Source organism: Rousettus aegyptiacus, unplaced genomic scaffold, assembly GCF_014176215.1.
Source record: "Rousettus aegyptiacus isolate mRouAeg1 unplaced genomic scaffold, mRouAeg1.p scaffold_m13_p_3, whole genome shotgun sequence".
Lineage (NCBI taxonomy): Eukaryota > Metazoa > Chordata > Mammalia > Chiroptera > Pteropodidae > Rousettus > Rousettus aegyptiacus.
The window spans coordinates 44,203,092-44,227,302 of NW_023416306.1; the positions used below are offsets into that span (position 1 = coordinate 44,203,092).

General features: G+C 35.6%; 1 protein-coding gene across 16 annotated transcripts in view; it reads left to right on the top strand.

The window, feature by feature from the left end:
- TRPM3 (transient receptor potential cation channel subfamily M member 3) overlaps positions 1–24,211 on the top strand; it is a 482,939-nt gene that overhangs the window by 345,956 nt on the left and 112,772 nt on the right. For all 16 annotated transcript variants that reach the window (XM_036217932.1, XM_036217935.1, XM_036217937.1 and 13 more), the window contains one exon: positions 6,552–6,624. In XM_036217932.1, coding sequence (XP_036073825.1) covers positions 6,552–6,624 — 73 coding nt within the window. The remainder of the gene's footprint in view (positions 1–6,551; positions 6,625–24,211) is intronic.

The window sequence follows — 24,211 nt, forward strand, 5'->3', positions numbered from 1 at the left end:
AGCTATGAGGCAGTTTGTGACAAGAGGGCCAGACTTCTGGGAATCTATGCTAAGGACAGAGTGCTAAATAAAGAGCAGGATTTACATGCAAAGATGATCACATCGTTATTTATATCAAATATTTAGACACAATGTAAATGTCCAATGATGGAGGTATTGATTAAGTGAGCTATACATTTAATACAGTACTTCATAAAAATATTAACTTCAAGAATTTTGTCAACCAAACAGAGTTCATTTTTCTCAAGTGCTGGAAATCAAATAGACGGATGTTTTAGGTGCATAGTAATCTATTCTTCGAGTTGCATTGTTCTCTTCCCCATAGTAAGTGACCTTTGACTCTCTGGAAGTGAAAACTGAAGACCGTACCTGCTAAAGGTCTTTCATTACCAACCACAATTCCTGGTTACAGCCCTACCAGGGGTCTTGTATCATTTTATATTGCGATGAACATAGATTTTTGCTTTTTCTATTAATCACTTGATTGTTTCAAATTATTTAGAATACTAATGATTCACCAGAGAAATACTCTGCTAATCTGGTGATTTTTAAAAGTTATTGCATTGTGATGATTGAATCACCTCTGTGTGTCTGATTCTCTCCTCTCATCCTGATCCTACCCTCAGGAAACAGAACTCCAGATCTTATTTAAAAATTGAATCAGTAAATAGGAAATATTTTAGAGATGTTTCTTTTAAGGAAGTTCTAGATATAGCATAATTAATGTCCTTAAATCTTTTAGCTAACATTATTATAGGCGACCTTTTCTAAATTCTTAAAAAAATCATAAGACTTTGCTGATTATCTATTGTGAGGCTATGGTATTTCTCTCAAATATTCAGACATGTTACAAACAATTTGTCAAACATAGATATCATCTCTTACATATCGAACACAGCATGAAACAATTGTGGAATGTTCCTTTCTATTTTTGATAGATTGAGCCAAATTGGGCTTGCAGCTTACAGATGTTTTTCAGTTTAATATCATGATTATTTTTATTTTCAAAAGCTCACTTTAATCTCCATGTCTGTTTTCATAGATTCATTGCTCACTGTGACATAAATATGAATCACAAGTTAAGCTAATTAATAGGCACCTTAAAGAGGAGTCAGTTTAGTTCCCAATATTTTTTCCTATACCTTGATCTTGTCAACTACAGGACTTGCTAGGTTTTAGAAGTCATGGGAAGTCTGTGATTAATACAGCCACATATATACTGTATTTTGGGGTGGGGGAGGGGGAAGTAGGCAGCAAATATACTGGCTGTTGTCCTGAAAATAAACCAAATTATCTTCGAACATAAAAATACTTTTCCCAAATCATTTCCATACTTCTGGGTTTGTTTGTTTGTTTCATCTTTCTGTGCTATATTTCTGCTTTGAGTCTTTTTATATACTATGATTTAATCTACATGGCCTATAGGTCAAAAAAGTGGAGAATAGGGGAATTGCATCATTGTGAAAGATTTAGCTTCCATTCAGTGTGAGCATCAGAATTTCATCCAGGCTAAGACAATTTGTTCACAAGGAAGCTGAAAATTTAGAATTTTAAACCAAATTTTGGGGTAAGTTGAGATTTTTTTTTTTTATAAAATGTTTAAAGTTTGTTCTTTTGGATCTTGAAGAAAACATTAATTTCCCTGTATTCTATAGTGTTTTCACAAAATAACCAATCATGTCATACAAATCTGGGAGGTACTTTTAGGGCACATGTTGAAAATACCAATTTTATAAGAAAAGAAAATCAGGCTTGATTTACTACAGGACCTATGAAATAACTTAAAACTTCTACTTAATTTAACTTTTTTCTATTAAAATTTTCATTGGTGAGATTTGATAGAATAAGTGTATGTGCCTATCTCCCTTCCTGCCCCTCAAATGACAAAAAAAAAGAGGCAAAAATGACAAATTTGGTTTTTGTTTGTTTGTTTGTTTTAAACAAATCTCTCTCAGTACTTACCATGAAGGGAGATAAAAAAGGATACCATGTTAACAGACAAAAATTTTGAATAGTTTCTGAAATATTAAAAGTGAGTATAGAAACTAGAGTTTCTAAATCATTATAGGAGAAAAATATATACTGTGAAGTTAAAAGTTATTTCAATTAACATACAGGAACAAAATAAAGAAACACAGGAAATAGGAGAGGCCCTAGAAGGGAATCAGAGTAATGAATGGAAGAACTTTTCTCAGAGTAGCTGGGCTAAGAATTTTCATATTTACAAATTTTATTCTATAGGTATGCTCAGCTTTCAGAGGTGTTTATAATGACAAAGACTGGGAACAAACTAAATGTTCATTAGTGGAGGCTGGTTAAATAAATCACAGTACATGCATACAAAGAAACTTTAGACAGTCAACAAATCATGATGCACATCTCTTCATGGCTCAATAGAATGGTCTCCAAAATAGACTTTCAAGTAAAAAAAAAAAAAAAAAAAAAAAGCAAAATGTAGAATAGTGAGTAAAATTTGCTCCACTTGTGTAAAAAGAAGAGACATATGTGCATTTCTATTTATACGTGAACATATGTAAAACTGGTAATACTAGTTGCTTTCATTGAGGGTTGCTGGAAAACTAGAGAGATAGATGTGATAGACTTCATTTTTACCATATGTATCTTTATACTATTGGGATTTTTTTTCACATGCATATATTATCTAGCCAAATATGACACTTTTAAAGGAAAAGAAAGTTGTAAAAGGGAAATGATAAGAAAATCTAGAAAATAAAAAACAAAATAAGTTGGAAGAAGTGATACAAAAAAAATCAGTAATCATATTAAATGTAACTGGATTCTTTTCTGCCTTTAAGACAGAGATTCTGTTTCAGTTTTAGGGGGAAAAAAAATGTAGCCTTGCTATTTACAAAATGTACACTGAAACAAAATGACCACAGAAAAGTGACTAATCACCAGATAAATCCTAAATCCCCATAAAAGTATGTGTAGAGATTACAATGTTAATATAAAACAAAATGTAATATAAAATAACAGCATTAAATAGGAAAGGGAGATATTATATGTTGATTAAAAAGTGCAATCCACCAAGAATAGATTGTCACGAAAATTTATACACTCATAAAAAGCTTCAAAATATACAAAGCAAGGACCGTTTACTTTCAAGAAATAATTGTGAACTATATAATCGTAATAGGAGATTTTAACATGCCTCTCAGAAATAAATATGTAGAGTATTTGAATAAAAAATTAGTAAATGTAACCTCTCTCTATATATATATTGAAAATGTATACTTTTATCAAACAAAATAGCACATTTGCAGATGTTACAAATATACATATACACTCTAATAGTAACGAGTAAGAGAAAATAAATTGCATATACTTAAAATGAGTGAAAATGACATACATATAAAACATATGAGATACATAATCTTAAATGCTTGTACTAGGGAAAAAAAGAAAGAAGAAAAATAAATTGACCAAGAAGTCAACTTAAAATTCTAAGAAAAGAACAGCTATGGAAGCAAAATAGAATAAATGGGTAATGATAAAAGCAGAGGATAATAACTTTAAATTATAAATAATAATATTGATGATAAAATTAAAACTTGATTCTTAGAAATGACCATGATTTTGATCAAGTAAAAAATAAAGAAGAATGAACATATTGCTGTATAATTCTAAATATAGAGGATATTATTTAAATAATAAGAGAATTTTATGTACAACAGTATTTGAAAGTTTACATGAAATGTTTTATTATCTAAAAATATATGAGATTGAGTCAAGGAGAGGCAGAGAATCTAAATTGATCGATAACTTGAAAAACGTATAAAAGTATTCAGCTTTCTATTCCTAAAAATGCTTCATTGCCAGTTTGAAAACGTCCTTCTAAATATGCCAGAAGCCAAATTCCTTTGTTATGTAAACTGTTCTGAGGCATAACTACATAAAGAAAGCTTCCCAATTCACAGTGAAAAGTCAGTGCAACTCTAGTACCTAATCCAGGCAGGATTGTGATATGTATCACCCTCACTTACATAGTTGCAAAGATCCTAAATAAAACATTAGCAAATGAAATCTAGTGCTGTTAAGGAATGATAACATCAAAACCAAGGAATTTTACATCAACCTTTCATGCTTAAAACTACTATTGGATTTACATCCCCACCAAGAATATTTAAGAATACCTGATTTTCTGCATCTCTGCCAACAATGGAGAATGGTAAGAGACAGTAACTCTGGTCTTGTTTGACATTTTTTTCCTGTGGCAGACATATACATTGTGTAATTCACATTTAAAATTTTTTAATTTCAAATTAAAAAGTTTTAGAGTAGTGATGAACACATATATAAGGTCAGATCAAGGCAAAATTATGAAATAAATTTTGACTTTGGATCCTTCAGCTTCTCCTTGGTGTTTTCCTTCCCTTTCTACGGTCCTTGAGTTCTTCAATCTAAGCACACCAGGATGTGGGTATGAACAGGTGAGCAGCCATTTCATCCACATCAGTTGTCCAGAAAAACTGCAAAATTATGGCACATGATTCCATTTCAGGCTCCTTGACAAACAACAGCACATATATCCATGTCTCCACTATCCCACCCCAAAATCCTTTAGAAACCCTACACTATATAGATTCCTTTCCCCCCTCTTCAAATCTGCTCTTAAGACAGGCTGATAATCTTATAGTGCAAGGTAAAATTAATTTATTTGTTTGCTGCCTCAGAACTATTTGCATCTGAAATGTGATCTCTAATTAGGAAGCAAAATTTAGACATCTGCAGAACAAGTAGATCAGATGTTTAAGGAATTCTGTTTGAAGACTAATTTCTGAATTCTCCTAAAACAATGAACTTGAACGTTACCCTGATTCATCTTATCTCACTCCCAGCTAAGTATATAATAATGTCTTTCAGACCATAGCCAGCCCTTGATGAAAGAGTTAACATAAAGAGCCAAAATTTCACTTCTACCCCCTGGTTCTTAATCCAATAAACCTCAAATTTTCTTCCCAACTCATCACCTTTCCCTGAACTCAGAGCAGATAAGAGCTGCCTCTCATCTCCCAAGTGGATTCTGCTGAGGCATCAACAGCTGTTTGAGACAATGTCCTAAACAGCACTTTGGCCAAACCTATGATTGTAACAGAAGCAGGTTTCCGTGCAAATCTAATGGAGTTAGGGCACACCTCAACCTGACAGTCCTTACCAGAGGTCACAGCTGTGGTCCATGATCCAAACACAGTACATAGATGGATTTTGTCTGACTCCCCATATTTTTCCCATTTTTGAGTCCAAACACCTATGAAGGCATTTCAACTTGCAATCTCTGCCGTACAGTCATCCCAGTATACAAACAGATACAAAGGAGTCAAGCTTAAAAGTCAAATGCTCATATGTTCTTGTTCCTTCCCTTCACTTCTTCCCAATGCTTAAGGCACAAGACAAAAGGTGAGAGCTATTTAGTTCCAATCACGGTTATCTTTCTAACTAGTTGTTGACCTTAAGTAAGTTTCTTTATATCTAGGTAGTAGAAGACTAGAAAGTTTCTAAGGCAACTGATGGTATAACAGTCTATGCTTCTATGTGTCCATTCTCTCCATCTTAGTGGCAAAACTTAGAATTACATATTAGCAAATCCTATGAAGTTTGTTTCTGATGTAGCCGGAAATAGGCAAGCACTACTATTTTTCCATCCAGAGAAACTTATAGCTGAAAGCAGTTGAGTACAATAGGAATTCAACGTAGATATTCAAATAATCTTTTGGCTTCCTCAAGTAGATTCCCTCTGACTTGGGGGGGGGGGGGGAACTTCATTATTCTTAAGCCTTATTTTGGGAGTTTGTATTAACCCAACAGGCATTACACTGTATTACACTGTTATCTCTTTACTCTCCTCCCCATTATTTGTCCCCAAAGAATACTTTCTCTCCTGGATTAGCAAAAGGAAACATTAACTGTGTTGTCTGCTTTTCCCTTCTTACAACTTGGATGTACTGCTAAATTGTTCTCAAGAGGTTTCAAGGTTACTAAGAGGACTGGAGGATCTAGAGGCATCATAATGTTGAAACATTTGAGTAACTATTGCTGACAAAGTAAGTGTAGGAATGACTATATTGCACACATATATATACACACATATACACACACAAACACCACTCACATACATATACAGAGATAGTGGAGCCATTTACTGAAGGGGGTGCTATCTAGCTATTTTTTAAACACTAATTTCTCATCTCATAGTTTGCATTATGGTTTACACATTTTTGTAAATCTGGCAAGTTTTAATTTTAAAACTGACATGATAGAAGAGGACATTTTCCTTGGTCTCCGGCTTCTCCTCGTTGTAACCATAATCAATGTAGTTATCTAAGATGGTCTCTGTTAGGAGGCCGCTGAGGCATCTCCCTCTAATGAGCTGCAGAGCCCTCTAATTGAATTCTTGCTACGTATGTGTTCCCTGTGGTTAAGAATCTACCTTACAGATATTAAAATAGTCTGTGTTTATATATAGTCTCATTATTTTAATTCCTCTCAGGAGGAAAATGCATTGCTAATGGTCACCTTGTCTCAAACTGCAGATTACGGTATTTCGGATGGGATCGGAAGGTCACCAGGACATTGATTTAGCTATCCTGACAGCTTTGCTCAAAGGTAAGAAAGTTTCTGCGTCTTGAGAGTGCAAAAATAATCTAAATGGATTAACATAGCAATCTTATGTCTCCTAGTAGTGGATATAACTCAGAATGATACCATGACATAGTCAATTATTGGTAACATGAGTACTTCTCCTGTAAAACACCATTACTGCTATTAAATTTTCCCATAATGGAGCTTTTATAGAGTGACTCAGTTTCATAAAGGTTAAATATACCACAAATTCAGTCGTGTCCACTGAATCTTTAAAATATATAAAATAAAAGGCTATTGTAATATGTAAAACACTGTTACTGAGATTATTAACTATTTAGTGCCCTGTCTACTTTCAAAAAAACACTTAATATGTAATAGATGATTGATTGATTGCCAGATAGATAGATAGATAGATAGATAAAAGATAGATAGATAATCACCAAGTCATTCCTAACTCATTGATAATAAGAAGTGAATTGTCATATCTATCACCATAAATCAAACTCGTAATAAATGGAAAAGTGGCCCAATTATTGGTTAAAATATATTAACCATTATATCTTCTATCAAAAATATTTTCTCCTCTATCACCAATTTATGACTTAAAATTGTGCTGCACCTTTGAATCAATCTTAGACTTTATTTGTTGTTATATAGAATAGTTGTTGTCTGATTTTTTTGTTCATGACAGGCCATATAAAATATATTTTATATTATAACCAAGTAGTTATACATAAATATTTAAAAAACTGAAATTAAGGTGTGTGAAATAATGTTTATATTGACTGTATGTAATGAGATTGGATATTTTCTATTCTCTTTAATGCTGATTATGTCCTCCTAATTGACTTCATAAACCACTAATAGGTCATAACCTATTTAGAAACATTGCCATAGAACCTTAAAGGAAATTATGATTGCTCTAAGAAATTAACATTTCTAATCACTGTAATGAACCTCTTTTATTCAGCAGTTAATGATAATGGAAATTCATGCCATTAAAAGCTTATGGTGTGTCAACTCTGTTTTGTGAAGGCTTTTAAATGCTCTCTAATTTTGACCCAGCTGATTTTTGAAGTATATCAAGCATAATACTTTTGCTGACTTCCTTAGAGGCCAAGAGCATATTTATATCAATTTCAAATTCTTTAGTTTACTAAATCATTCTTCCTATGTATTTTTTTTTATTATGCCTGGACATATAACATTGTTTAACACTTAAATTTATACAGTTATACTTAGTTCTCAATTATCTAATGCATGAAGAATCTTTATATAATACAGTTTTTAGTCTCTTCATCATCTGAGATAGATAGATAGGAGGAGGAGGAGAGAGTTGTGAAACTGACCACTGGTCCAGAAGTCCAGAGCCCGTGGTGGGTGGGGGAGAAGACAGATCAGAAACCAGGTGGCTAAATGGAAAGTATACCCTTGCTGCCCGTTGTTTCTGATCCCACTGGGTTTTTTTTTTTCTTCAGGATTTGTATATATTAAAGGATACTGTTTATATGATACAAACATTGGGTAGCTGTTCAAAAATTATGAGAGAAAGAAGGAAACAAAGTGAATGTTGCTACAGACATCTAAGGCCCATAGTTTCTTCAAACGCTGACTTGGGATGGCTTTTACGAATAGGTGATGTCACATTTGTCCTTCACATTTAGGTAACCACTCTCTGAGAGTGGTGGTCTGAAGCTAAAGACTATACACCCTTCTCTTCCTTTTCTGTTCTCACTTACCTCCACCACACACACCCAGGAGAACCCAAGAAAATGGCACAGAGTAGAGTTCCCAGATAAAATACAGGACATTAAATGTTCAGATAAACAAATTTTTAACATAAGCATGTTTCAAATATTGCATGGGATATATTTGTTTATCCAAAATTCATTGTGCATCATTTATCCAAAATTCAAACTTAACTGGGATTCCTATATTTTTATTGGCTAACTCAGGCTACTTAACTCAGAAGAAGTCTGACATCATTAATACTTCTGGACTTTAGACACCTTGAGAGGTACTATGGTAAAAATACTCAAGAATCTAGGAAGGTCACTTAGCCCTCTGTCTGCCTCCATCTCTCAGCCAGGCCTTGCCTAAATCATAGCAAGCAGAGAAAACTTCCACTAGAAAAGACCCCACACTTACCTTAATGAAATATCAGATGCTTATCAACTTGTTCTTTCATTCACCTCATCCTATCAGCTTCTCTCATACAGCAGCATAAATCTCTTGCTCCAGGCTCAATAAAGCCAGAAAACATCTGTTCATAGCAGAAGTTATTGTTATGTAGTCCCTTGACCCTTTCTGTGGATAAAATTACTCTCAATTTTTTTCATCATTTCTTGTACACCTTGGAAGCCAAATTATATGGGTGCACACTCTAATTCCTATACATGCACTAAAGTGTAATATATGATGATTGCTGTCCTACCTAAATGAGATTTTTTCCCTTTGGGTTTAATCTTCATTGGTAAAGAAGTTCTTTGCAGCATAGGGAGATAGCAACTTCTCACTTCTTTTTCAAAAGCTAAAAGAGAGTGCAAAACAATATGTTTCTCCACAAAACTGTCAAGGTCATCAAAAACAAGGGTAGTCTGAGAAATTGTCACAGCCGATAGGAGGCATGATGACCAAATGTAATGCAGTTTCCTGGATGGGATTGCCAAGCAGAAAAACAAGAAAGTATTAGGTTAAAGCCTAATAAATCTGAATAAAGTGTAGACTTCAGGGTTTTTTAAGTGGTAAGGAAAAAATAAGAAAGTTATGTTGTCATGTATTATAGATCTGAGCAGGAAGCAGACTACAATCAAGAAAATTCTGTGCTTCTTTCATCTCAAAATGACAGAAACAGAGAAAGCATCTTATGGAATTAACTGTAAAGGTCAGGTACATATATAATCCAAGTATCATAACATGCTTAGGCAGTACTTAATATAAAGTGTCCATGTGAGTCACATAGGCATGGATAATAGCAGACCACTATTCATCTAAGAAATGATTAGAAATACCATTGGGGAATCTAAGCAAGAGATGTATGAATGTAAAACTAACAGAAAATAATTTGTAGGAAATGAAATTTCCCTAAGGAATTATATTATCATTTCAGATAAAATTACCTAGTTTCTACCATTTTATTTCATATGTTTTAGTTCTTCAGACATAATGTTATCAGTAATTACTAAACTAATTAACTGCTTATAGATACTTAAGTGGAGGGAGACAACTTATTTATATATTTTTTATTTTTTCAATTACAGTTGACATAATATTATATTAGTTTCAGGTACACAATGCAGTAATTATACATTTATGTAACTTAGGAAATGATCACCCTGATAAATTCAGCACCCATCTGACACCATACATAGTTATTACAATACTGCTGACAATATTCCCTGTGCTATACTTAAAATATTCATTACTATTTTTTAACTACCAATCTGTACCTCTTAACCCTTCTGCTTTCATCCATCCCCCACCCCCACCCCCAATCCAGCAACCATTACAATGTTCTCTGTATTTATGAGCTTGTTTCTATTTTGTTTGTTTGTTATCCTCTTCTCTAGACTCTACATATAAGTGAAATTACATGACATTTGTTTTTATCTGACTTACTCCACTCTACACAATACCCTCTAAATCAACCCATGTTGTTGCATATGGCAAGGTTTCATTCTTTCTTATGGCTGGGTAGTATTCCATTGTATATATGTACTCCTTCTTCTTTATCCATTCATCCTCATGATGAACATGGCTCCATACCTTGGCTATTGTAAATAATGCTGCAATAAATATATAGATTCACATAGCCCTTCAAAGTAATGTTTTGGGTTTCTTTGGATAAATACCCAGAGGAAGGATTACTGGGTCCTTTTTTGTCTCTTGTGATTGTCTTTGTTTTAAAGTCTATTTTTTCTGGTATAAGTATTATTACTCCAGCTTTTTTTTATTCCTGTTTTCTTGAAATATCTTTTCCCATCCCTTTACTTTCAGTCTGTGTGTATCTTTCAATCTGAAGTGAGTCTCTTGTAGGCAGCTTATGTAAGGGTCTTGTTCCCTTATTCATTCAACCATACTATGCCTTTCAATTGAAGCATTTAATCCATGTACATTTAAACTAATTGTTGCTAAATATGTAGTTACTGCAACTTTATTATTCATATTTTTTTATTTTTTTCTTCTTCTTAAAGAAGTCCCTCTAATATGTCTTGTAATACTGGTTTAGCGTTGATGAACTTCTTTACCTTTTTCTTTTCTAGGAAGATCTTTATCTGTCCTTTGGTTCTAAATGATAGCCTTGCTGGGTAGAATTATCTTGATTGTAGGCCCTTGCTTTTCATCACTTTGAATGTTTTATACCAATGCCTCTGGCCTGCAAAATTTCTATTGAGAAATCAGCTAATAGTCTTATGAGAACTCCCTTGTAGATAACTGCTTTTCTCTTGCTGCTTTTAAGATTTTCTCTTTGTCTTTAACTTTTGGCATTTTAATTATGATGTGTCTTGGTATGGGCCTCTTTGAGTTCATCTTGTTTGGGATTTTCTGTACTTCCTGGGCTTATATGTCTATTTTTCCACCAGGTTAAAAAGTTTTCTGTCATTATTTCTTCAAATAGTTTTTCAATTCCTTGCTCTCTCTTTTCTCCTTCTGGTACCCCTATGATGTGAATATCGTCTCACAGGCCCCTTAAAATATGCTCTTTTGGTGGGTAGGAGGGATTCTTTTTTCTTGTTGCTCTTCTGATTAGGTATTTTCTCCTACCTTATCTTCCAAATTGCTGATCTGATCCTCTGCTTCATCTAATCTACTGTTGATTCCCTCTACTACATTCTTTATTACAGTTACTGTATTCTTCATTTCTGCCTGGTTCTTTTTTATGTTTGCTCTCTCTTTGTTCAAATTCTCACTGAGTTCATCTATTCTTTCCCTCTGTTCGTTGAGCATCATTATAACCAGTGTTTTGAACTCTGCATCTAGTAGATTCCTTGTCTCCATTTTGCTCAGTTCTATTTCCGAAGCTTAGTTCTGTTTTTTCATTTGTACATATTTCTTTGTCTCCCTGTTTCAGCTGCCTCCCTGTGTTTGTTTCTGTGTATTATGTCAAGCTGCTATGTCTCTGGATCTTAGTAGAATGGTTTTATGTAGTAGGTGTCCTGTGGGGCCCAGTGGTGCAGTCTTTCTAGTTACCTGAGCTGGGTGCTGCTGGTTTATCCATTGTGTTTGTTGTGTGTGCCCTTATGTTGTAGTTGAGCCTTGGTTGCTGTTTGCATTTCAGTAGGAGGGATTGACCCTCAGGCCAACTGGCATAAGGACTGGCCAGTGACTAGAGTGGAGGAGCTGTTGTACAGGGCCTATGCTATGGAGCAGGATTCATTTTAGCAGGGTTCAGGTGCCTGCCCAGACTTCCCTTTGAGTGTGTCTTTTGTGGAAATTGTTGGGTGGTGCTCTGGTGCTATCTGAAGCTGGCCACTAGGTGTGTTGGTTCTGGGGCCTCTTAGGAGGGGCTCTGTTAAAGGCCAAGGTCAGTTACTGCCTGTATCCTGCTCAGGGCCACTTAGATTAACTACAAAGTGATTGGCAAATGGTTGCCACTTGTGCTGGACTTGGAGGTGCCTGGGAGAGGCTAAGCTGAGAACCAAAGCTGGCTGAGAACCAAGACTTGGAGCTGTTTATCAAGAGGTATAGGGTATGCTGAGGCCAGATGCTGCTTGTTTGTGGTTAGTGAACCTTTGTGAGATTTTAGAAAAGTCCACAGAATGAGCCAAGATAGGCTCTTTATATGGCAGAGCCATTGGAAGTGGCTCAGGTGGGCCTGAAAGTTGGGTAGGGCAGGGTCTCAGGGAATCACCAGGGTGTGGGAAATGGTATTAGCCAGATTGATGGAGCTCAGATCTGGCACCTGCCTGCATCTGTACAGTGGGTCAGAGGAGAGCTTAACAAAGGAACAATGGCTACTGCTAGCACCTCTGTCTGGGAGAAAGTTGCCCTCCCAGCTCTCACCCTGTAGCTAGACAATTCAGTTTCTTCCCGTGTGTTCCTGGCACCTTTCCAGCTGCTGCCTCAGCTCTAGAGCTCAGAGTGAGTGAGTCCATCAGAGTGTGAGTCTGTGCACAAGCTGCAGTTTCTGCTGTTTTCACAGCCAGAATGGTGGAGACTTCTCTTTTCAGCACTGGAACCCTGAGCTGGCAACCCTGGTGAGGAACCCCTCACTCCTCTAGAAAAATCTTTGCAGCTAAGATATCTCTCCTGATTTTCAACTACCACACATGGGTATGGGACAGGGTCATTTTATGTCTCTGCCCATCCTATGAACCTCGATGTGGCTTCTTCTGTATGTCTTTAGTTATAGGATTTCTGTTTAGGTGGACTTCAGGCAATTCTGAGTGAAGTTGTTCTGTAATTTAGTTGTAATTTTGATGTGGTCTTGAAAGGAGGCAAACATAGGGTTTACCTACTGCACCATCTTGACCAGAACAGCAACATATTGACAACTTCTTTTTAAGATGTGCGTTTGTAAGTTCAAACCATAAAAAAAAAGTTTGAAATAGAAATTTAAATGCCAAAAGAATAGCCAATATCTTCTATCTAACTTTAGAAAATTTCCACTCAAAGGAATCTACAGATTCAATGCAATTTCTATCAAAATACCAATGGGATTTTTCACGGTACTAGAACATATAATCCTAAAAATTTTTTGGAACCACAAAAGACCTCAAATAGCCAATGCAATCTTGAGAAAGGAGAACAAAGTTGGAAGTCTCAGGCTGCCTGATATTAAATAGTACTACAAGGCTATAGTAATCAAAACAGATGGTACTGGCATAAAAAAAAAAAAAGACACATAGATCAAGGAACAAAATAGAGAACCTAGAAATAAATCCACACTGATATGGTCAATTAATCTATGACAAAGGAGGCAAGAATATACATTGGGGTAAAGAGAGTTTCTTCAATCAATGGTGTTGGGAAAACAAGGAAGATACATGCAAAAAAAATAAAAAGAAACTAGACCACTTTTTTATATTATATACAAAAATTAGTTCAAAGTGTATTAAACACTTAAATGTAATACTCAAAAACATAAAACTCCCAGAAGAAAACATAGGTAGTAATCTCTTTGACATCACTCTTAGTAATATTTTTCTGGATATGTCTCCTCAGGCAAGGGAAACAAAAAGAAAACAAATCAGACTACATTAAACTAAAAAGTTTTGCACAGCAAAGGAAATTATCAACAAAACAGGAAGACAACCTACTGAATAGAAAAAAGATATTTGCCATACACCTGATAAGGGTTAATATCCAAAATATATAAAGAACTCATGCAACTTAACACTAAAAAAATCTGATTTAAAAAATGAGCAAGGCACCTGATAAGACTTTTCTCCAAAGAAGACATGCAAATGGCCAATAGATGTATGAAAAGACTCTCAACATCAATAATCATCAGGGAAATGCAAAATAAAATCACAGTGAATTATCATTCGCACTTATCAGAATGGCTATCATCAACAAAGCAACAAATAGCAGGTGTTGGCAAGGACGGGAAGAAAATGGAACCATCGTGCACTGCTGGTGGGATTGCAAACTGATGCAGTCATGATGGAACCTCCACTATAGAAGTTCCTCAAAAAATTAAAAATAGAACTACCTATGATCCAGCAATCCCACTTCTGGATATTTATGCAAAGAAGTCCAAAACACTAATTCGAAAAGATATATCCATCCCTACATTCATTACAGCAATATTTTTGATAGCCAAGATATGAAGCAAGCTAAATGTCCATTGATAGATGATTAGATAAAAAAAAAAGTGGTGCATATATATATACAGTAGAATATTATTCAGCCATAAAAAAACTGAAATCTTACCATTTGCCACAATATGGGTGGACCTTCCTCACAAAGCCATGCTAAGTGAAATAAGTCAGACAAAGATAAATACCATGTGATTTCACTTATATGTAGAATCTAAAAATAATAATAATAATACAAAATAAATGAAAAAAAAAATAGAAACAGACTCATAGATACAGAGAATTGATTGAGAAGTACAAATTTGTGGTTACAAAGTGGTCATGAGGATGTGAAATGTAGCATGGGGAATATGGTCAATAATATTGTAATTAACTATGTATGGTGTCAGGTGGGTATCAGCCTTATTGGGGGGATCACTTTGTAAGTTATATAAATGTCTAACCACTATGCTATACACCTGAAACTAATATATATTGACTGTCAACAGTAACTGGAAAAATTTTTTAAATTTTTTTGCAAAAAAAATTTTAAGTAAGAATGACATTGATGAGATTCGATCATACAAACCCACAAAAATCACTATGTTCTGAACCATTTTTCTTTAAAATTAGAACTCTAAGAAAACTAAACTTGAAAGTGGATAAAATCTTTTTTAAAAAATACATTTTAATGTTTTGAAACTACTTCTCAATGCATGCCCTCTCTGACTCTATTAAATAGAAAATGAAGAATTATCACAAATTAGTACTGACATCAATAGGAAATTGATCTCACTAAATAATTCATCTTATTTTTACATGACTTAATTAATCCCTAGTAAAACAAAAATTTGGCCATATATGCCGAAGTAGTTTATGTACAATTCTATGCACCAGATCTCATAAGCAACTAACATCCTAAAGTGCTTACTGGGAAGCTACCTTGCTTAAACTCAGATGACTCATGAATAGGTTTTATGGGAATTAATTATGACTCTACTTTGAAAATAAAAAAGTATTTCTAATTATGTGTCCAGCCCTTCCTATCCTCTTTCCTGTGTGTACACAGCTTAATACAATACATGCATGATTGCTTTCCTTTTAATATCTTTTTTTTATCCTGGAATAATTTAGATAGCTTTCTTAAGGCTAAAAAAGAGACATTTACATTGATGCTTTCATCACTCATATGAGATGCAAAGTTATCATAGTTATTAAATATTAACACATGGAACAAGATGAAATTTTGACCAAAAGAGATCTACAAAGTTAAAACATCTGGCCTGTTTGCTTTGGGGCAGAGGAGGTAAACTGTCTGGAGAATAGTAAAATATTTCAATTGGAGATGAAACTAACCAAGTAATTTTTACAACGTAGGTACTTTACAAAAGTATTTATTAATCCCTTCTCTGCATCAGGCCATTTTTAGTCTTCCATGTGTCCTCTGAATTGTAAATAAGGCTTCCTGAAATGTACTTGTTTCTTGATGGTTCATTTTATCCATTTAGTGAACTCTTTAACGTCAATGTCACAGAGAAGATTGGCCATCAGCAGTTAAAGTCCAGGCATGGGTCCCCAAAACTTATGTCTACCACTGGCCTCTTAATACTTCATCACAAAGCCACCCTGAAACCACAGTACCCCCTTTCACCTTGCTATCCCCATGCATTTTACAAGCTAGGAAACTGAGGCCAGCGTGTCTAAAGAACATTAAAAATCATTTGGCAAATCAGTGGCAGAGCCAAAGCTAAATTCATGTTTCCTCACTTCAGATTTCTTTATATTGTATGTATGAGTCTTCAGGGTCCCAGAATTCCTTGGCTTTACTCTGCCACAGAAATGTCAGGCATTTGTCACTATGACTCCAGGGGTATTCTGAGTAATTAGTACATCAAGACATCTGTTTCCTAAAAACTCTCAGAGCACCTACCAGGGCCCTCAGCTGCCAGATGATCTTAATTGCATGCACAGTATCTTAGTGATGAAACTAGGATGCCCACAATAAAGATTAGACCACCAGTGGACTATTGTTTCAACCAAGAACTTTTTTTATTACAAATGAAAACACACACGCGCGCACACACACACACACAATTCAAATTAGCTCAAGGCACAAAGAAATGAGATGGATTAGTTGGTTCATGTGACTAGGAAATCTAAGAATACACTGAGTTCAGATAAAGTAAGCTCAGGGCTCAAACAAATGTCCTGCATCTCTCGGATGTTAGTCTGTACACCTGTCACACAAAACAGTCATCAGCAGTACCAGGCTCACACCCAACCAACCAAGCAAACCCCAATCCAAAAAGGCCATTTTTTCTGGTAATTCTGGAAGGACTTGGATTTGCTTGCCCAGGAGTAGTGCCTATCTCTGAATCCATCACTGTGGGAAAAAAAAAAGGGGGGGGGGGAGAATCCCTGTAACCATGAAGTAATAGAGGGGAACAACTCTACCCAAATCACAGTTATGGGTTTCCAACACAAAAAGAGGTCTGTAGCCAACAAATGGAGGAGGTAAGAGTGGTGGTAGAACCAAAAACAACTAGTGAGATGCACATGTCTCTGCAGTTGTATTAAAAGAAGTCCTGAGGGTCAGAGGGTCAGATTTGCGTCAGATGCAGGCACCTCGAAGTCCATGAACCAGGAATAAATTTTTATGCAGTAGGCAGAACTGGCAGCTAGGTCAAATGAATCCTAATCAGAGTTCAGACATTCACCCAAGTCATACTCATAGAGTTTACTTCAGGTAGACCTAAATATGTAACTTGATAATATTATTTACTATGTAATAGTTATTTGTTATTATAATCACTATGACCTTTTCTATTATGATGAGCTGTGCTTGATTATTTCTGCCAAAAATTTTAAAAGAGATTACATTCTTACCATTTTTTTCCTAAGACCAAAGTCTATTCCTTAGAAAAAAAAAAATGATTGTATAAAAGCCAAATTGCCTGCGGGGTTTCCCCACAAGGCTCCTTCCACCCCATCCTCCACTACCACCCCAACCCCTCAGTATGGTCCTTACCACAGTAAGATCACCCATCAAATGGCCTTTTAATAGGAATAATGGTACCCATATTCAAAGCATCACTACTCGCTGGTTGAACAAATTGCTTCACCTCATTGAGGTTCTGTTTTCTAATCTGTAAAATCAAGATAAGCGTTACACCTCCCTCAAAGACCTAACACAGTACCTGGAAAAATCTCATCCATAAATGATGGTCTGACTGATGATGATGATGCCAAACTAGAAATGAGGACAGGGACACCATCACTATCTATTTTACTCACCACTTATACACAGCAGCTGGCACACAGTCAGTATTCAACAACTATTTGTTGAACTTATGAATACATGATCAGCAGGCTTTGGGATATAAGATTAGATCTGCTTTACTGGCTGTGGCATTAACCATGTGAGTTAGCCTCTGTATGCCTCCGTTCCCCTCTACGTAAAAACAGGAAATCATAACTCTCTCATCTGGGTTGATGCGAGGGATACATGAGATGGTTACACTGGAAGCTCCCTGAGGGAAAGCAATATGGCCCCTTTATAATATCTAACACCTTATACTTTTATACCCATTCCTTTCTAAAGCACGCTTTAAAAATTCTTAGGTAACAGGCATGACCCCATGTCCAAAAACCATCAGAATCATAAATTGTTAGACTTGAAAGGACACATAAATTTGAAAACAACCACCAAAAAATAAATGTCAAGGATACATGTAAGGATACAAAACAGACCACAAAAAGAAGTTGAATCTTAAAAATGGTCCAGCACATGCTAAGCTGCCTTAAAATAAAATTAATTTTCCGGCAAGTTTATTTGCTTGCAAATCCAAGTAGATCTCAGAGCAAAAACAAAGACCAAAGTAGATAGCAATTTTAGACGTTTCTGTTTGTCTCTAATAGGAGAATGCAATAAAAAAAACCTTAGATCTCTTAATCCCTTTATCCGTATAGTGATTTACAATTCACGAAGCATTTTCACATAAATTTTAATAATCTAATATTTACAACTTTTTGCAATGGTTACCAGATAATTTATCTCCAAACTGATACTTTCTTAGGCATGAAAATAGTCAGTATTGATAACTGTAATAAACCAAGAATACCCAGGCAAGCTCAGAGGTATTATCACCGTGATATCAAACCCCACTTTGTAGTGAGAAAGTTTCCAGAGAAAAAGAATTATATCTTCTTTGCCTTTGTGTCTCAACACCCAGAAGAATGCTTGACGTATGGTAAGCATTCAACAAATACACTCTAATTGAAAGAAGTGAAGTTGAGTCCTGGCCCAATGAACCACTCACCAAAGTTATGTAAACAACCCCGCCATAAGCTGAGGCCATCTTACCACTTGAAATGTCATTAATATAGACACTAACTTATCAACTCAATAATTCACAGAAATGCAAATCCTACACTCCCCCGTCCCCAGAATTTCTGGAAATTCCTAGAAGACTTAAATTCTCTCAGTCACCCCCACTTTTAGGTTCCTGATTTCATCACAGAAGTCAAAACATAAAACTCAGCCCTTCTACTGTTTCAAAACACAGACAAAAAACAAAAATCACTCACACAAAGCATTTAATAGACATAGTAGTCTTTTCTAAATATAGAAGAGAGGTTTGCTTTTCAATAATGTAAACAACTTCTTATTGAACAGCGAACATTTCCAGTGTTGACATATTTTGCTGTTTCACACAGGGTCCTTCCATGCATCCTTCACCCATGACATCCCCACTGTCACACTGTCCCTCAGGCTTTACCCACCTATCTTCTTTTCCCACTATTTGCTTTTTCCTCATGTTTCTTCTTAAGAGTGAAACAAAGTCATTTTTGTCTTTCAAGTGAAATAGTCCATCCCTGTTCTGATATTTTGTTTCCAGCCCTGAAAAGCTCATCTGCCCTAAGCAGCTTTGTAAAGTTTTTGTTTGTTTGTTTTTTGTTTTTTGTTTTTTGTTTTGTGTGTGTGTGTGTGTGTGTGTGTGTGTGTGTGTGTGTGAACAATGACAGTCTTGTCTCTAAGCAGAGTTCTGGTGCCAACTCATAGGAGAGAGTGATTTCTTCAGCTCCTTTCATATTAGTATTAAATGTGAGAGTGGGGCTTGGGATTCAAGTCTTCCATCAAAGAATGAAAGCATAGTGTTCTTTGCTTCAAGGCCATAATCACCAGCAGGAAAGGTACACAAATAAGTTCAAGTGTTTGCAAGGACCATAAACAGTAAGGCCCCCATGTCTGCAGTCTTGGACAGGCCATTTCTAGGATAATTCCACAGTTATGACCATCTCTACAAGATTGTCTCATTGTAGAATTTTAAAGCTGGGTAGAGCCATAAAGATCTAGGGGTTGGGATGAAGGTGGAGTGGAATCTAGATCTGCAGATGCCGAGGTCCCATTATTCCTTTATGCATCATGCAGCCATTTTCTGATGTGGTCATCCCTGGCCCCTTGTGACACAGAAAATAAACACCCTTTCACTCTAAGGCTCACTGATGCCTCGGGATTGGCACAGTGCCAGTGTACTCAGTGAGCTGCACTTTAATTGCAAACCCAAAGCTTGTCAGAGGCTATCAGCTTGTAGTCATCACTGCTGACTGCTCAGCAGAGCTATAGAATTATACTTTTTTTTCTTGACAGCCTGAAAGCAATGAATCCATTTCATTCATTAAATTAATCACAGATTAGCAGCAGCACGGTTCGGAAATGAATATTTATAATAATAATAAAAATAGTGATGACAGTAGTAAACTATGACAATAACAGCTAAGATGGCACATACTGTAGTACAAGTATTAATGAATTTAATACTCATAATACCACAATGCTATCAAGTATCACCCATTTTATCGGTGAGGAGACTGAAGCATAGAAATGTTAAGTATCTTGGCCAGAGTCAAACAGGTCGAAATCAAACATGAACCCAGGTTACCTGAGTCCAGAACACTTGCTCTGCATTCTGGGTATCCGTGACCAGGACTAGTATTAAAGACTACCATGTTTTTGACATGTTTTGAACAATCAATAATAACTAAACAAACGTTTCTTAATGCAGAAAAAATATATAGACAGACTCCTAGATATATTTAGTTCACTGAATACATAAATTTACTTATTTTCCTGTGTCACTCTAAAACAAGAATAAAGGATTATTTAAAAGAATTGGGTCAGCCTCCCTTGACTGGGAGAAAATAACTGAACACTAAGCTGGTATTACACTTTAGAAAGCCCAGAAGGCTCAGAAATTGGGGCACCCAGAACATTGAAAAAAGGTTGTGAAAAGAGGAAAATATAAAAGAATTTGTTGAGTCTTTTTTAAGCAGCAACTAAAACGCCATGTTCTCTCACCCACTTCCCAAAACGCTCTCCAACAAGAAAAAAAGTAAAGATTCACTCTCTAATGAGGTAAAACAGATTTTCTGGACAACACCAGGTGCAAGGGGAGGGCGGGGCTATAGTATTGAGAATGGCTGGGTGGGGGTGTTTAATTAATTAATACATATTGGATGCTAAGACTTTAGCCTTCTTCCCCAGTTTGGTCCCCAGCATGCTGGTGGCTAGTCTTTATTCCCCAGGTGGGAGATTAGAAGAGCCTTTTCTGTAAAATTTGATACTCCTATGAGAGAAGACCTAAAGATACTAACGTTAATGATTCCCTATCTAAGAAGCCCAGCCAATTTATCTGACAATGAAGTTCACAGTTGATAATCTCCACTCACACACTCAGGACTTCCCCTCAGCACTTTAGTGTCGTGTTCTTAGAAGTGAGCACATGACCAAGAACAAGCCCTCTAACATAGAAGGTAGATATAGAAACAAACAAAGAAATGCAATTCGGAGTAAACAGAACTTATGTAGGAAGAAGGAAATTTCACCACGACTATTATTAATATCCTCAGAAAAATCTAAGAAAATGTTTGAATCACTAAAAAAAGAACATCACCTTATATTTAGTTCAAGAATTAAAGAGAGCTCTTAGAAATTAAAAATAACCGTATCAAAACTAAATAAATAAAAGGACTTAAAAAAATAAAGGTAAAAGCTCTTCCAGAAAACACAGAAATAGTCAGAAAGAATTCAAGAGTGAACAGAAGGTAGGAAATCATCAATGCAACAATTTCAGAAAATGTTCCTGAACTCCAGAACATGTTTTCTGATAATAAGGACTCGGAGTGCTTGGCACAATAGATAAAAATAAACCATACTAACTCATATCATCATGATATGACAGAACATGAGAAACCAAAAAATATATATATCCTAAGGGATTTCAAAGAGAAAAACAAGTCACATACAAAGGATCAGGTGCCTGAAAGTTTTAAACTTCTAAGTAACAATGCAGAAAGCTATCATGCAATGCCTTAAAATTTCTAAGGAACATTTATTTGCAATACAGAGTTCTACATCTAATCTACCAGTTACTTGTGAAGGTAGAATAAAGACATTGTCAGACATGAATTGTCGAAAACTTCAATTACTGCAAACCACTTCTTTGGAAATTGCTGGAGCATGTACTCCACCAAAATGGAAAAAGAAACAAAACAAAACAGAAAACATGAATCACAGGAAATAGAAGCTCTAACATAGTAGAAAAGCATTGGAAATCCCTGGATAATGAGGAAGGGAAGCTCAAGGTGACAGTTCTGCACCGTGTGTGGGAGGCAAAAGCAGGAGCTGCCAGACCTCCCTAAAGCTTAAGCCTGTAATTGGCATTGTGTCACTTTTCTATTAGCTAAAGCAAGTCACAAGACCAGCCAGATTCAGTGTAGGAAGGGATATACCAAGAGTGTGAACACTAGGAGATATAGTTCCTTGGAAACTGTCTTTGAAGACCAGCTACCAAAGGAACTAAAATAATCAGCTATGAGAAGTGAATGTCTACCTGTGGGGAGAGAGGTTTGGAGTCATGATGATGTGATTTTTATAACAAATCTTGTATGAAGATGACTCTAAACTCTGTACATGCATAACTTTAGTAAAAATTAAGTATAAAATAATCCCTGGATTACCTAGTTATCAAAGAAAGAGACAGAATGAGTAAACTAAAAAGAGAATAAAAGGTAGGAAATCATTAATGCAATAACTCCAGAAAGTGTCCCAGAACTCCACAGTATTTGTTTCTCTAGAATTGTGCTAAAAATCACAAAATGGAGGATGCAGAATTTTTACTTACCCAGGTATGTAAATGAATTTATTTTTGTCATATCTCAAGCAAGCAGAATAATCCAATAGCTCATTTTACTCCCTCTGTCTTGACGTCGATAACATTTCTCAGTTTTGCATATTGTGCATAACACAGGAACACTTTGAATAAAGTTTTTTAACATGTTCATGAAAAACTTATGTGAAGTATTGGCTTCTTTTATTGCAGAAAGGGCAAAATAAAGAGGACTCATCCATTTAGGTAGATTGGTAAAAAGAAGGAAATAACACAGTGCTTTATAATGTCTTTTATCATAAGCCATATAATTTCATGTGTCCTTTCTACTTGCAAATGTTATTAGAGCATGAGGAAATAGTGGCAATATTGACTACAGAAACTCTTGACCAGTATCATCACATGGCCAACCTGGCTTTGTAAGATTTTTATATAGCTTCGGTCCTTAAAAGTCTACTATCCTAAATCTGAAAATAAAACTAAAAATATTTTTTCAAAGTAAACGAGACCTCACACAGAACACTCAGAGCCAACAGATAAGAGAAAAACAAAAGAAAGCTTAATCACCACCTCCTGCCACCACTAGACCAGTGGTTACAAAGCGTAAGGACCCAGGAGGAAAAGGGTCCAGCTGCTACTCCAGGCAGGATATGATGCGAAGAGGAGGCATCATATCCTTCAGTCCTTGAGGAGCCCTCAGTCACCTTTGACAGCCCAGGGGAAGTGCAGCAATTCTCTCCGCAGATTGCAGCAGGTGCCATGCCCACAGGCGGTGGTGTCCTGTTGGACCAGGCAGCCTGAGGAAAAGCTGGATGCACTTTCCTGATTGAGCGTGGCTATGGCTCCTATAGAAACACCCAGGGTCCCTGGCCTGGGCTGCCTGGACGTAAATACACAGTCAATCTTCTCATTTTACCTTCCCAGAAAATAATCACGTTCTTATAATCCAAGCAGAACATTTACATTTATATCTAAATTTTGACTCTTCATTGTAACAAATGCACCTCTTCTTGTTTGTATCTTAGCACCTACTATAAACTTCAGCTCACTTACAGAGTTTCTGAAGAAGAAAACCTCAATAAAAGGTAGCATTTGAGCGATTCCCCAAACTCTGTCAGAAAACCACTCTTAATGCCTACTGGCAATTCTGACATGTGCATAAGCCCTGAGTAATTTAGAGACTGTCAGTACTTAATTCTGAGAATGACTGTTCCACTATATTGTGAGTATTCCTTTTATAAAAATTCAATGGCACCTAATCATTTACATTGACCACAGTAGAAACCATAATAATAGTCTGGCTGGTACACCTGAAACTAATATAAAATTATATTGAATGTCAACTGAAAAAAAAAGAAGGTTAAAAAATAATAAATTTTTTTTAAAAGTCTGGCTGGTAATAGATCTCCATCCAGGAATCTTTGCATGGTGATGGCATTATTAACCTGATAAATTTATTAAATTATTTAATGAATTCAGTAAAGTTATTGTCAAAAATATGTAAGACACTAAAAATATGTGCACAATGCTTAAATTTAACAAAGAAATTATTCCATTTATTATTCTATTTAAACTTCAAAGCAATCCCTTGAGGGATGATATATTATTGATCATGTTTTATATATGAAGAAACTAAATCTTAGAAAGGGTAAGTAACTTTCCCAAGCCCCTACAGGTACTAAGCTCAATGCCCTTCTTTTC